This window comes from Crotalus tigris, unplaced genomic scaffold, assembly GCF_016545835.1.
Source record: "Crotalus tigris isolate CLP2741 ecotype Arizona unplaced genomic scaffold, ASM1654583v1 scf7180000024338.4412243, whole genome shotgun sequence".
Lineage (NCBI taxonomy): Eukaryota > Metazoa > Chordata > Lepidosauria > Squamata > Viperidae > Crotalus > Crotalus tigris.
In genome coordinates, this window is record NW_024100508.1 from 3,155,686 (window position 1) to 3,171,750 (window position 16,065).

At 42.2% G+C, this 16,065-nt stretch overlaps 3 protein-coding genes across 5 annotated transcripts in view; all 3 read right to left on the bottom strand.

Annotated features, from left to right (window-relative positions):
- LOC120300114 (snake venom serine protease 2-like) overlaps nt 1-16,065 on the bottom strand; it is a 326,022-nt gene that overhangs the window by 51,407 nt on the left and 258,550 nt on the right. The gene's annotated exons all lie outside the window — the stretch shown is intronic.
- LOC120300113 (snake venom serine protease gussurobin) overlaps nt 1-16,065 on the bottom strand; it is a 68,218-nt gene that overhangs the window by 27,260 nt on the left and 24,893 nt on the right. The gene's annotated exons all lie outside the window — the stretch shown is intronic.
- On the bottom strand, nt 1,616-11,207 carry LOC120300132 (venom plasminogen activator-like). The gene is given in 9 exon segments (XM_039325747.1): nt 1,616-2,013; nt 2,016-2,072; nt 2,402-2,541; nt 4,304-4,563; nt 5,671-5,767; nt 6,380-6,433; nt 10,272-10,334; nt 10,792-10,873; nt 10,998-11,207. Coding segments are annotated over 8 exon segments (840 nt in total). The 5' UTR covers nt 10,844-10,873; nt 10,998-11,207; the 3' UTR covers nt 1,616-1,896.

Sequence of the window (16,065 nt, forward strand, 5' to 3'; positions counted from 1 at the left end):
AAGTCGATGTGGGTCCCCTCGGGGCAGGCAAGCATCATATAGATCATAGTTTAGTCCGTCTTTGAAATGGCCAAGGAGGATGTCTTCTGGCCAATTCAGTTTGCTGGCAATGGCCCGGAATTCTTGTGTATACTCGGCCACTGGGCGTTTGCCTTGCCTCATCGTTGTTATTCTTTCACGGGCTTTGCGATCAGCCAGGGGGTCTTCAAATCGTCTTCTCAAAGAGGACATGAAACGGTTGAAGTTACTGAGTTCTGGGGCATTGGAGTCATGCAAGTTCACTACCCAATCCGCAGCTGGTCCATCCAGGGCAGATTGCACGATCCGGATGCGGGCTTTGTCGCTGGGAATATCCTGCCCATATTCCTCCATGTAGCTGAGGACTTGGGTTAGGAAAAACCCCAAGCGTGTTGGCTCCCCTTTGAATTTCACCTCCAACGGTGGACGTCTTGGAATGGATCGGTGCCTCCGTTGTGGGTGGTAGTGTCTTCCGTCCAGATTGCCATCTGTGGTCCGGTAGGGGGTGGGGGCTCCTGGATCAGTAGATGTCCCTGGGGTTGCAGGTTCCACGTCCCCCTCGGTGTCTCTCCCTTTGTGGCTCCAGGAACTGGGGCGGCCGTAGGGCTCAGTATTCTCCTCTCCTAGGGAGCTGAGAGTTCTCTTCATCAGGTCAATAGCTTTCTCTAGGATCCAGTCTGAATACGGTGCCCAGCTTTCTCCTTCTTCACTTGCGTGCAGGGATTTCTCCATCTCCTGCTTCCATTCTGGTTGCTTGGTCCCCCGTCTCAGGGTCACCTTTCTTGATTCCTTTCTCCATTCACTTTTCTTTCCAACGTTCATCGACCAGCGAGGCTTGTGGTCCTGTGTCTCCACCACTTCTTCTCCCGAGGAATCTGACCTCTCAGATCCCAACATCTGGCAAGGTTTCAACTGGGTCAGCGGCTCTCTTTCCAGGGAGTTTTCCCCCTCTCTTTCTCCATTGTCTGACATGGTAAATTTTTTGCAAAATCCCCCGGCAAGGGTCTCCCTTCCAGGTGGATTAATTTTGCAAGTCCTGTCTAATGTAAGGACCCACCCCACTTTGCATCTTAAGAAGACAGAACTCTTGGAATAATTCTTCCAACAGGAATCCTTTATTAAGAGAAAATGGTTGCAGGCATGCTAGACAGGACTTGGGGTTCAAGCTCTCCCATTCAAGGTTTTAAGGGGTTCCCCAGTAGTCCCACCCAATCAACCCCCCTTCCAGTGATAGTTTCAAGTATCACAATTCCACCCCCTTTCTTCTTTCTTCCGTCTGGATGGAGACTTCAGATAACTACATGAAAGGCAAATACCCTTTGGTATGTTAACGCTTCGAGGTTACAATAAACACACATTCAGCATTCAGCTCTTTGAAGTGTACTGAAGGAAGTGAGGGCCATAAAGCCCCTTTGTTCTCCCCCTTCTCTCCCTCTGATGGCAGAATCCAGAGAAGGCAGAATTGGGAGCTGCTATATCTGATAATTAAAGATGAAATATAATTGGATTCTGACAGAAACATCTTGAAAAAAACAAGCTCAGAGAGCATCAAGGACCCCACTGTCCCAGACATAGATAGAAATGGAAAGATATTCAGAGGTTAAAATATTTGGAATGGTCCATTTTAGAATCAGAAAATTTTGCACCTCACCCTGAAACAGGCCTCCATTTTACTGAGATTGTTTTATACTGAAATTAAATGGGACATGATCCCTGCAGCACTATTTTGAGCATTTCTTACTCCAAAGGCAGTCCTATTTGAGTCTAAAAAAAGCTTACTGCCTGGGAATATATTCCAATGTAGTTGGATATGGTTAGGGATATAGAAGAGATGTACAAATATGTTACATTTTCTCCTCCTAACTTTTTCAAAAGTTTTCATGGGGGGCAGGTCGCATCTGTATTTCCTGCAATAATGCTCTGGATCCAGTCAGTATAATTGAAGACCTTGGTGTAGACGCCAGGCTCATGTGCTTGGCCACAAGGATGCCCCCCCCCCAAGATACAATGCCCTGGAATTGTCCATTACAGATGAGGGGTCCCCCAGAGTCACCCTGTTGAGAAAAATCAAACATGAAACATTACTACCGTATCTATGAATGGGAAGTGAAGCAAACAATTCCCTCCCATCGTCCATTCACATATAGCCCCCAATGTTTCACTTCAATGTTCCCCAATCCAGGATCCTTGTAGAAGAATGTTCCCCCACCAGAATCACCAATATTGGGAAGTCTGGAAATCTAGACACCTAGAAGGCCCTTGAGTTAGTAAAAGGCATAACTTTGTATGTTTCTACAAAATGCCTTCAAGGCTAGATCTCTGTCCTAGCTTTGAAATTTGGCATCATTTCTTTAGGAGTCTGTGTTAAAAGGAATCATCTTACCCTACATGTATCTTTGCCTCCTTGCTGGGTACCTGCACACAATGTTGTGCTTGTCACCAGATTCCATGGATAAGCTGCTCGACACACCGCATGATCGAGTATGTTAATGTTAGCACAATGAGGGACATCGGGATACGTCTCTGAAAAAAATTAAAAAAAAAAATTCTACCTTTCACAATTTACCACCTAGATGCATAGAGCTATAATTTCCATTGTCTCCAAACAGTGAAGCTGATCTCATTGCCTGGAATAGGAAGTATTGTCTTTCAAAGCTGTTCAAAGGGACTCCTGGGAAAAACAGATTTACTTAAAAGTTTTTTTCTCAAGATATTAGTAGGTATTCCATCAGCTGATGGGCAGTTGAAGGCTTCTCAAATTTCTCCGCACTCTACGCAAAGATTGCCTCGTTGGAAAAGTGGGGCTTTTGCTAGTTCGAAAATCACAGAACTGATTTTGCATCCCTGGAGATGACCTAGAACGGAGGTTTCCAAACCTAGCCACTTTAAGACTTGGGAACTTCCACTCCCAAAATTCCTCAGCCAGAATACTGAAACTTCCATATCTGAAGATGGAGCAGACCCATAAGTTTGTATTGTATACAAGAAAATAAATCAGGAATCTTGTCCAAAAGATCCCTTGGGGAGACAGATGAGGTAGAAATAAGTCTAACGAAACAAAGGAAAAATGTCATCTGAATCAGATAAAGTTGGGCCTGAGAATATGGAATAAACCCCAATCCCAGCTAATCAACAAATCAAGAACTTTTCAGGATAAAAAGGGGTCCTAAAGCTCTCCCACTCCTTGAGACATTTTGGATCCACAACTTAGGAGTTTCTGTCCCTCTAGCTGTTGCCTGACAGCCTAATTGAGAAGGATGTGTCTAAATATGGATGGGTCCATGTTTGGGTATGAGAAAGAGCAAATTTACATTGCAAGCAGTAATGTTTTGCTATTACTTTAAATTCACTGGATCTCCATGTATTCCAAAAAACCTGTGGTGCCTCAATGTTTAGTTGAAAATTATTTGTGTGAGTCCTTAATTATTTCCCAGCTCTTGACCAAGACTGTGTGACTTGTCTGTTCTAGCTAAACCTAGGTAGAAAACAAGGTAGGCTTACAAGATCTACCTACTTTGGCAGGCTTGAATGTGTGGATGACCATAAGCCAAAGCTGAGAGTGCATGTAACACTTCCATGGCCTTACTAGCAATAGCAATAGCACTTAGACCTATATACTGCACTCTCTGGGTGATTTACAATATCTGCATATTGCACCCAACAATCTGAATCCTCCTTTTATCAACTGGAAAAGGATGGAAGACTGAGTCAACCTTGACCCCCGTCAGGATCGAATTCCAGGCTGGGAGCAGAGATAGGCTGCAATAATGCATTCTAACCACTGCACCACCAGGGCTTAAAAGGAAAAAGTCCTCTGCAACCATCCACAGAGAGTTTATATCCATCCAAGGATAGACCACGTTTTTGAGTTCATATTTGGCATTTTGAGAGCGAGTGGTAAATAAAGTTCTCTGAAAACATCCTCCATGGGAGACTTCTCCATTTCCAAAAGGGCCATGGCCATTCACAAAACACCCCATTATTAAAGGCAATGAAGCCACACAAGACTGCCATGCTAATGGGATTTTTCTGATTCCCAACAGCACTGCTATAAATAAACCTGATCCTATAGGTTTTCTTTTTTTAGGTATACAGCATGCCAGTTCCTTACTTATTTCTTTTATTCCAAGGACCTTGTGGGTGTGGAACTGATGAAGAAACGGAATCTTAAGGAATCCCATTGTCCGTCCACATTCCAATATTCATGGGTGACATAGTGGGACCCTAGACCTAGTTGATGTTACATCAAAAGCTGGGGTCTGAGAGTATAGACAGAGATCCCTACCTTTAGTAGGTGTGATTGTGCCCCATCCCATAATACGGCATACTGAGCCCACACTGGGAGGGCTGGAAGGCAAGCTGAGAGGCGCGATGTGTTCACTGTTGCTAACAGGGCTGTCCAGCCTGATCAACATGATGTCCTTGTCATTTTCATCATCTTTTTTCTTATTGGGACAAATGAACTTCTCCTTTGGGTCTCTTGTCTGCTCATCCTCATTTAGTACCTTTTTGCTATGCACACCAAGCTGCATCTGGAAATTTTTACTACAAGACAAACAACAACAAGTTAACAACAACAACTTAAAGTAAACTCTATATTACTTGGGATAGTCCTTGACCTCAGTTTGGCCCTCAAGCAAGATCGTTAGCGCCAAACAAGAAAGGACCATAACCTACCTTCTCCAGCTATGAATCCATCTGGTGGTAATGCTGGTGTTATGTCCTGGACCAGCAGCCGCATGCTGCAGCGATTGGCCTGGGCAGATCATGTGGATGCCCGGGACAAGAAAGACTGCTCCCAGCCTTGCACACACACGCACTCTGGGAAAAGATCCTTTGCAATGATTGGCCAGCATGTTATTGTGCAGGGGGGCTATAAAAGGGGGCTGCACCATTTTAAAACCTGTTCTGTTGGTGTTTGCAATAAAGGAAAACTGTTGGAACTCATTGCTTCGTCTCAATGCCTCTTCTTCTGAAACAGAACACTGTCTAACCCACATTTTTCTATCTTATCAAGTAGTACGTTGTGATCTACTTTATCAAATGCCTTACTGAAGTCCCAAGTAAATTATATCCACAGCATTCCTCTGATCCACTAATTTTGTCACTTGGTCAAAGTATGCAATAAGATTTGTCTCACATGATCTGTTTTTGACAAACCCATGTTGGCTTTCAGTAATGACTTCGTTTGCCTCTAGGTGTTTGCTGATTCGTTGTTTGATTATCTTTTCCAGAATCTTCCCAGGTATTGAGGTTAGGCTGATAGGTCTGTAATTTCCCGGATCCATTTTTTTTCTTTTTTGAAGATGGGAGCTACATCAGCTCTTTTCCTGTCCTCTGGTAGTTCCCCAGTGCTCCAGGATCTTTGAAAAATATAGCTCAGTGGTTCTGAGATCAAATCTGCCAGTTCTTTGAGAACCTTGGGGTGTAATACATCTGATCCTGGTGATTTGAACTCATCTAGGCTGGACAAGTGCTCACTTACCATATAAACAACATTGCTGAAGATATGATTCTGAGGAGCGATAGCAGTAAGAGCAGAAATTCAAAATACACAGAAAAATCACTAAAAACTAGCAGAAACATTATAAAAAACTGTGGATATCTAACCACGATCTCCCTCAACCCTTCCACATTCTGTAATGCCCTCACCTGTCGCAGTGTGCAGCGGTGAGCACCCATTCCTCATTGATCAAAGTCCCAGCGCAGAGAAAACTGCTGGAGTTAAACAAGACAACAAGGGAACGATGTTCATTTTTTTTTTTTTTATTTTTATTTTTATTTTTATTGAAAATTTTTACATTTTACAGAAACAAATCCCCTTCCCATACCCCCCCCCTACCTCACCCCCCCCCTTCCCAACCTCCCAAACCCTCCCCTGGACTTCCCAGAGCTGAGTACAGGCTTAATTAAAAAAAAAAAAAAACTTAAAACACTTTTAAAACCTAAACAAATTTAAATACAATCATCATTCTATATAAACTCCCTCCAAAAACACAAATTTAAACATTACTTTCTTTGAATATCTATATCTATAATGTAAAATCTAATTTCTCCCTCTTTCTTTATCCTAAAACGAAAAAATAAACATACAAATCTTTGTTATACCATTAAAGCTAAATACTCTTAAAAAACTTAAAGTAAATACATATTTCCTTCAATCTTCATAATCTTCTCTCCTATCCAAAAAGAAAAAAACTTAAAAAACCTATAAGTCCTAAACAAATCTAAGCACATTTAATTAAACAAATTATTTTCTCTTAAAAATATTAATAATAATATTTAAAAACTAGAAACACTTTTAAATCCTAAACAAATCTAAATACAATCATCATTCTATATAAACTCCCTCCAAAACGATGTTCATTTATGTTACATGGATGACCTCCAACGACCAGTTCAGAAGACTTTTGTGCTGCAAAGAAACCAAAAAAGTTCAGTGTTTGATTGTGGAGTAGAAGAGAATTGCTTTTATTGGTAGTGTTTCTATCAGTACACTAATTTTGATGGGTAACAGATAACTGTGGGACACACAGCATCAAACCAGTAGAATAAAATGAATTATTTGCAAATCATATATATGCCTTTGCCCATGTAGGTAAACTACCTGTGAATCTTAATGATATACTGTGTGTGTGTGTGTATGTGTGTATGTGTGTATACAAACATACACTTTTGAGAAAGGGCATCAGAATTTCATTTTTAACGTGTGCCAGTGTGTTCACAGAAAATTGACAATAAAATTATCCTATCTTATCTGAAGATAAGAACTCAGTTTGAGATCTTCTTGTTTAACATAACAACAACGGAAAATTTATTCCCCATTCCTTCAAATATGGTTTATGAAAGCAAACATTCATTAAATATTACGCAGCTAGCTCACTGTGCTCTGAAATAAGATATGACCAGGGTCTTCTGAACACTTAACAATTTAGTGAAGCAGGCTTTGCTTTCTTAGTGGTGATAAGATTTGGGCGTGGAAAGATTTCCAAAACAGGAGAATTGACTTATTCAATAGAGAAGTGAAACAGACACTTTTATCACCCTATGAATTCTCACTCCAGGATCCTAGTTATTTAAAGCAGGGTCTTGCTGCTGGAAGTATAGAAGATCCTTAGAGCATCTTATCAGCCACAATATCAATGATTGTACTTTCAACCAATTAAATCAGCGTTTCTCAACCTTGACAACTTGAAGATGTATGGATTTCAATTCCCACAAGTCTCTGGCCAGCATGGCGAATTCTGGGAATTGAACTTCATAGATCTTCAAACTGCAAAACAAAGGCCAAAATCCGAAAGCTTGTACAAGCAAAGCTGGAGACAGATGTTTAGTACTTTCCACTCAGCCCCCCTGCACAATGAGGATCTAGTTATTAATATAGGTAGTTCTTGGCTTACAACCATTAATTTAGTGACCATTCAAATTTACAATGGCCCTGAGGAAAGTTACTGAGCAGCGGAGAAGTGAAGCAAAATATGCCACAGCTTCTCATAAGACCAGATGCCTTAGATATCAGCCATCAGAATGGCTGATGCTATTCAGTTTTTCACATGACCATTGCAGCATTCCCACGGTGATGTGAAAAAAGTTCAGATGCTTAGCATGTGACTCATATTTATGACAGTTGCAGTATCCCTGCATTGTGTGATCACTTCTGACAAGCAAAGTCAATGAAGAAGCCAGATTAATTTAACAACAGTGTACTAACTTAACAATAGTAGTGATTGACTTAGCCACTGTAGTAAGAAAGGTTGTAAAATGGGACAAAACTCACTAAACAGATTTTTCACTTAAGCAACAAAAATTTTGAGACTTCTAGTCTCTTGAAGGATTTAGCCAGAAAGATCAAAGACCTCAAGAAGCAAATTTTCAAGACAAAACAAATACTTTCCAAGAAGAAATTTATGCAATGCTATGACAGATACAAATCACAATAGCTCTAAATCAGACATGTCAAACACAAGGCCTGGGGGCCGGATGCAGCCCACAAAGTGGTTTCATGTGGCCCGCAAAGCCATCCTAGAAACAGTGAGGGAACGGCCCCCGCTGCCTGGGCCCTGGCCCAGGCCGACCGGGGTCGGCCCCGCCCCTGGGTGTATGCTGGGGAGGTGTCACTCTTCGTGAGGAATGAAGAAATGGACCATGCCTTGGCGCTAGCCCTGGTCCCAGCCCTTCTGCCAGAGATCCTCAGATCTGTCCCACTCCTGCCCAAGCCCCCACAGGCCCCCTTGACATGAACAATGTAGAGCTGGCCATGCCCACCCAATAGGCCGCACCCACTCCATCCACACTCACCCAGTAGGCTGCACCCACCCTGGCCACACCCACCCAGCTCCCCAAGGGCAACCGCAATGCTGATGCGGCCCTCAATGAAATTGAGTTTGACACCCCTGCTCTAAACCACGAGGAGATTAAACATAACTTTGACAACATAAATAAATACATTTACAATCAAAACACATTCAAAGAATGATGGTAAAGAATAAACAAACAAATCAGGTAACAGAATGTGAACTAGAAAAAAATGACTTAATTGGCAAAGTCACAAAAGAAGGGAATTATTACTTAATACAAATAAGAAAAAATTCACAATATGGAAATATGGAATAAATAAATATGGAAAAGATGCCTTATGCATTAGAACGTCAAAATAAACCGGAGAAGAAAGAAGACTTAACAAAATGGACATTGTTAGGAGAATCACTGTTTGGGAGACAAAAAGCATACATCTTCTGTATTATGTATCCTCTACGCCTAACAACAACTACAAAAGTATAAGAACTGTTTGACAAGTCAAAATATTAAGATGAAAAAGAATTTGGCAAAGGAAGAAGATTAGAGATGGCTTAAGAGATTTGACTCGCCCTACCAGATGGAACATTAAATGAGCAAACATATTCTGACTCAAATCTAAAGTGCTTTCTTTTAAATCAAGTCAGATAGTTAACTCAAAAGAAACGATCTTATAATAAACAAAATATATTTTATTGAGAAAGATTACTTGCGTTCATGTTGTGATTGGTGCTGCTGGAAATACATCTTTGTCCATTTTTTAGATCATCACTTTAGGTAAGAAAGTATTGCTCTTCATACCATCTTTATAATTACTCAGGCTTGTTGTGTTACCTTCCATGGCCCATGCTTCTTACAGACAAAAAGATTCCCATGTGGCTTGTGTCCAGAAAGTCTCCCAATGACCTTTGGAACTCCTCCCTCTGACCCATCCACATACCTAGCATTTAACCCAATAACTGCCAGACACTCCAACATAGAGCTATATGGTCCATAGAGCTATATGGGTCAGAATAAAACACTTGTTTGAATATGACTAAATAAATAAATAGCTTTGGCAACAAAGGGGCTTTAGAATAAGTGGGATAAGAGATATAACTAATATAGTATTTTTTGATAAGATACAAAATGTAAAAATATTGGGATGATGAAAGTGAAAGAAAAGTTTGAACTTTAAAGACAAATTAAGTTTGAAAAGATTTAGGATTAAGGAATGATTGAAATACTGAGGGGGAATTAGGCTTAATAAGAACTTTGAAAAAAAGGATATAAAGTGATTCAGTCAATTTTTATCAATAGAATTAGAAAAGGTTATAGGTAGATGTTATGATAGATAAGTAGTATAGTATTTCTATAATATATGAAATATGAAAATACTGGGATGATATATTTAAGTGGAAAATTTGGATATTTAGATGTTAATTATTGAGAAAATTATGATTGATAAGAATTGTTTGAATATTATGAACTTGAGCTTAAACAAGATTTATGAAAATAAGGTATATGGTGAATCAATAATATGACTTTTATGAAAACAACATAAGCTAATAAGAAAAAAATGCTATGTATGGACAATATTATTGTTGGTATAAATATAGAAGACAATGTTTTTATTTAGTTATTTATATATGGAAAATATCAAATATCAAAAATTATATTTGTTTAATGCTGAAGAAGGAGAATACTATTGGGAGAAAAGAGGCTCAGAGAAATGTATTATCAATTGATGGACATTTAGAAGCATTTGGTCCAGAGTCTGATCTTGTTGTACTGCATTGCTAAGCAAAATATATGGCCTTGTGATGTGCAGAATAGGGGGCAGAAGGAGTGAAAGTGGGGAAGAGATTGATGAAAATGGAATTCAATCTATGAGTTTGGATGGGAAGTTGATAACATTAGTATTTAGTTCACTAAAAACAGTTTGAGCCAACACTGATGGCAATAAAATCCCTACATACCGGTTTTGATATTTGTTTCAGAAGCAATGACCCAGATATTGCACGCTGTATAATGCAGCAAATCTAACAGAAGGAGAGCTAGGTTAAATCCCACAGATTTATTTTACAAGTTTGGACAAAAATCAATGGCTATCTCATACAACATTTTTTAAAGACCACCTTAACACTGAAAACCTCTCCCCAACTTTTTTTTCAAGGCATTTTATATTAATTAATAATTTATCTTCCTCTATTGAAGTCAGTTGCCAAATAAATAGAAACAAGAAAAGAAGCTGACCATATTTGAGACTATATATTTTTAACTGGCTAGTTTTGCTCATATTCATACTATCATTACAAATACAGAAATGGTCTTCCCCATTTGCACCAATGGGGCCTCCTTCGCCCACTCTCTACTTGTGACCTGCTTGTACATCTACAGTTAATAATAACATGCAACTTGACTCCTGTAACTGGAGGTTTAAACCTAAAAAGATACCTAAAGCTCCGTCCATCCTCCGTCCATTGTCCAGGCTCTTACCGTAAGAAAGCTGTAGTATCAGAAGGTTTGCCAGCACTCTGATCAGCACCATAGCTTCAACTCTGCGCGACAAACTGTTTACCTGGAATTTAGAAATAGGTAACAATTTTGGCAAGAATGCACAGTTCAAAATATTTGATTAATCACTTTGTTCTCTTCCACTCCGAGGCAGAAGGACAGATGTGGAAAAAACGCCAGTTTCTCACCTGTAAGATTCCAATTCCTTAATTAAACCTGAGATACTGTATCAACCTTATCAGATAAACCAAGCGGCGACTTCTTGATCAAGCAGCACTTTATTTGACCAAATTAAGCAGCTGGATGGCCAACAATCTGGAACGCTGGCAGAGTTACGTCCAGAAGTGTCACGTCTTAGAAAGTTGGTAGCATTGCTTTATACACTTTGTTAGCCAATGAAAATCAGACAACAGAGCCATTACATCCTAAGAAAGACATAAGAAAGACACTCTCTTATTCCCTCCTTCCATGTACATGTATATCCCATCCATGTACACGTTACCCAAGATTGCATGAAATTTCTCTGGTGCAAAAGCCAATTCCAAAAAGCAAGAAAGCAACAGTTAGACTAAACAATTTCCCTTTGTTCCAGAATCGTTCACAACCTTATGTAACTTGGCTCTATCATGCAGCCTGAACAGTGGTGGGATTCAAATATGTGAACGACCAGTTTTATTTTTGGATGCCTCTTCCGGAAGTCCATTCTGGGCCTGGGCAACAAAAAATTAGCTACCAGTTCTGCCGAAGTGGTGCGAACCGGCTGAATCCCACCCTTGAGCCTGAAGCATGAAAGAACACTGATAACAAGACTGGATATAAATAGACCCTTCAGAAAGCAAAAAATCCTAATATGTGATTAATGCAGTCTATGTGAGATGTTGGTGCAGAATTCACTTCAGGTTTAGGACGGAAGGAAAACAGATTTTTTTTCTTTTAACTGGAAATATTTTTAAACCTAAAAAAGCCAGGGCAATTGGACCATATAAAGGCAACCACACACTCAGTTGTCCCATTCGTTTGGGTGGTGTGGAAAAACAACTGTTTCTATATTATGAATAGTGGGGGAAACTGATACTAACTTAAGTCCAACAATTTTTAGGGTTGTGAGACTGGTTTGAAAACATTCCACATTTTCCATTCTGGGATCTAGTTTTGGAAAAGGAGATCAGGAAAGCTGGCTATGCAAAGCACTGGATGGACACTCTCCACAGCTGTAATTTGTTTGAATTTGACTTTTTTAAAATTAGTTTTAACCTTTAAATTTCATCCTCTCCAGCCACCTGGACTTCAACTCCTAGAATTTCCCAGTCAGGATGGTAATTGTGGGGAATTAGGAAGCTGAAGTCTGTACAACTGGGGGGGGAAGGGTATCCAGCTATGATACCAGACTGGCTCAGGAATTCTGGGAATTGAAGTTCACAAGTCATAAGAGGAGCCATAGTTCCCCTCCTCCGCTCTAGAAGCAGCTGTGCTTTTGGGGTTGTGAACCAACAGGAAAATGATGGGCAGAGCTAGAGCATCCTTGCGCCCATTCTTCTGATGCTGCTCTAGCCTCCCCGTTGCTGATTCCAGCGTCTTGGTGGCCTGTTGTGCAGGTGAAAGTCACTTTGTGGAAGCCACTGCTTCGTCAGCCTCATTGCAGTAAGAAGACAGGAGCTCGCTTGCAGCCAGCTGGGGAGAGGAACCCAGCTGCTCTGGGTGTTGCTTCCATCCTTGGAGGGGGTTCCCCAGCAATGCCGACCCTTGGGAAAAGTGGGGGAAGGCACAGTGTTCAGGGTGCCTCCACCCTAAAAGGGAGACGTGCCCGTCTGGGTCTTTGTATCACAGGCTGTGTCCTCCTGGCCATTGGCACCTCAGTTTGGGGGATGGGTAGAAATGGGAAAGCCTGGGGTGAAAAAAACTTTGTGTTTGGCACCATACAAATGAAATACATGCATAGTGATGTAAGGTCCCAGTCCATTACTTAAATTTGAGATACCATATTAAACTAATTAGATAACCCAAGCAGAGACTTCTTGATCAAGCAGTACTTTATTTGATCAAATTAAGCAGCTGGGTGGCCAACAATCTGGAATGCTGGCAGAGTCATGTCCAGACATGCCACACATTAGAAAGTTGGTAGCATTGCTTTATGAACTTTGTTAGCCATTGAAAATCAGACAACAGAGCCAAAAAGCAAGAAACCAACAGTTAGACAAAACAATTTCCCTTTGTTCCAGAACCCTTCACATCCTTATGTAACTTGGTTCTATATCATGCAGCCTGAACAATGGCAGGATTTAAATATGTGAACAACCAGTTCTGTGTGGATGCCGCTTCCAGAAATCCATTCTGGGCCTGGGAAACAAAAACTTAGCTAGCGGTTCTGCCAAAGTGGTGCGAACCAGCTGAATCCCATCCTTGAGCCTGAAGTGTAGCGGGGATGTCTGAGTGTGTTTGCAGGAACTTGGTTGGGAAGCAAGAGATTGGGACAGCTACTGCTGGCTTTGGGTGTGGCCGGCATGGGCAGAAGAAAAGATAGAGAAGGGAAGGAAAGGAAAGGGCCGGGAGCTGTTGTTGTTGCAGTTCGTCAGGTGAAGGTAAAGGGACTGGAAGTTTTATTTGCTTTTCTTCGTAAAGAGGATATTTTAAACAGAGGCTAGAGGGAGGGAGAGAGTGGAGTTTTATTGCTTCCTTCGTAAGGAGGATATCTCAAATGGAGGCAAGAGAGAGTATGTGTGGAAAGGAGTTGGCTGAGGCTTCTAGCCTCAGATTTTAACAATAAAGATAAAGGGGGGAGGGCTTTGACTCTGAAACCTGACTGAAGAAGAAGCAACAGAAGGAGAGGAGAGATTGCTGGTGGCTATTGTTGCTGCAAAGCCTGGAGGCTATTTTGGACTGTGACTATTGCTGCTGGTACAGGTTTTAGACATTGTGGGGGAGTTGCCCTGGGGGACGAGCTATTGCTACAGCACACTGACTGTTGTTGTTTCTACTACCATCTGGAGCCAGGGTTTTCCTCCATCCCACTTGACTCTGAACGATTGCTGAGGAATCTTTTATTCCTGCTGCTATACCGGCCTTGGGCTGTTGGATATCATCATAGCATTGACTATTGTGACTGGTTATTTTCATTCCTGGAAGCCCCTCCTTGATGACAAGAGCCTGCTACTTACTAATTCTGCATGAGCTCTGGCTGGAAGAGACGTCTTATCAACCCCTAGAGAACACTACTGCAGGGCTTGACAAAGGGGGATGGGGCTGGGAGGGCCTGGTTTTTGGCAGCCTCTGAGGAGGTAACACTGCACGTGGGGTCTTATATAAGATAGTGAAGAAGGGGGGATTGGATCCAGCTGGGGTGGAACAGGCCAGGATAGAACAACTCTCCCGGGGTGCTTTGGCTTCGGACCTTGTCTGGAGCCAAATAAAGGTCAAAGCTAGAGGGAATGCCTGGGGATATCATGAGCTTATAAGGAGGGTATGGGCAACCGAGGTTGTGGAGGAGGCTAAAGAGGTGACCGCTGAATTGCCGGTAGGACAACCTGTAGGCCAGGAGTGAGAGAGGTAAGGGAGAAGGATGACCAGATAACTACGATGCAAACCCAGATACAGGAGCTAACCAAGATAATAGCCTCCTGGTCAACAGTGGGTGGCCCACCCCTGAATGGAGATTGGGTTGGAATAACTGATGGGAGGATGGGCCTGCCTGCCTGGGATAATAATCCAATGAGATCAGTGGTCTGCTATAATTGTGGGGGCATGGGGCATTATAAGTGTGCATGTCCAAAATCGTATAGAAGATCAGGGAATCCAGTGCATTCGGGAAATTGTCATGGGCCCTGGGTGAAGGAGCTAGCTGGGCGCCCGGTGATATCAGTCAGCCCTGGTGAGAGAGGATTTTCTTGGGAATCCTCAGCAGAAATGAGAGTAATGGGGGTATCCTCTCTGATAAGAAACCCCCATCCCCTTGAACTGGCAGAGACTAAAGCCATGTTTCCTCAGCAGTTGGTGGGCCCCTCCCCGGTGGTGCCGGTGCAGGTGGAAGGAATTTATACTAAGGCTCTTTTGGATTCAGGTACGCAGGTGATGTTACTATATAGGGATTTTTATGATAAGTATTTGATGCATATGCCCATAGAGGAGTTGGGTGATTTGAAGATCTGTGGTATTGGTACTGAAAAATTCCCCTATGATGTATGTTTGCCTATACAGCTGACGTTTGGGCCCTCTGTTGCTGCGCATACGGAGACCTTGGATACCTTGGCTATCATATGTGCTTGCCCCCCGGGAGTTAGCCAGGGTTCATTGATTGTGGGGACTAACACCAGTTTAGTTAGGCGGTTACTTACCCCAGTCATTCCATTAGGGAAGGACCCGATAGTGAGGAATGTTCATCCTGCACTGCAGACAGTATGTCAGGGTTTGGTGCGGGAGCAGGAGGCCCCTGCAGAGGGAGTGGGGTGGTTATGGAAATTGGATAAGAGAAAGAGGGTAATACAACCTGGGGAAGTGGTGTGCCTGAGGGCTTCCATTAAGTTAGATTGGGAGCAGCGTGGGCCGTATCTCATTCTTGAGCCTGGCCCGAGGGGACAGAATGGTGGAGTGGAATTGATTCCAGAGGTAATCTCCATGTGGGTATTGAAGCAAGAAAAGGGGCAGATCTCGGTTGGAGTTCGGAATATCACAGGCCTCCCGGTGAAGCTGAAGGATTGGATGTTGTTGGGGCAGGTGAGCCCAGCTACTCCAATCGAGTCTCTGGATGGTAAGGGAGAGATGGAGGGAGAGGTTTTGATGGATCAGTTTTATCCTAGGAATAACCAACTTCCTCCTGAGTGATGAGAGAGAGCAAGGGACCAGCTTTGGAGGTGGAGGCATTTATTCTCGAGAAATGATTTTGATGTAGGCTGCGCTAGGAGTGCTAAACATGAAATCTGACTGAGGGAGGATAAACCCTTTAGGGAAAGGTCCCGACGGATCCCTTTGAGCGACTTAGATGATCTTCGGGAGCACCTAGAAGAGTTAAAAAGGACTGGGGTCATTAGGGAGTCTCGAAGTCCTTATGCTTCCCCTATAGAGGTGGTCTGAAAGAAGAACAGGACCCTAAGGATGTGTATAGATTATCGTACCCTTAACCAGAGGACCATCCCTGACCAGTATACAACTCCTCGGATAGAGGATGCGTTGCAGTGTTTGTCAGGGGCAAAGTGGTTCAGTGTGTTAGATTTAAGCAGTGGTTACCATCAGATCCCCATGCATCCAGAGGATAGGGACAAAACT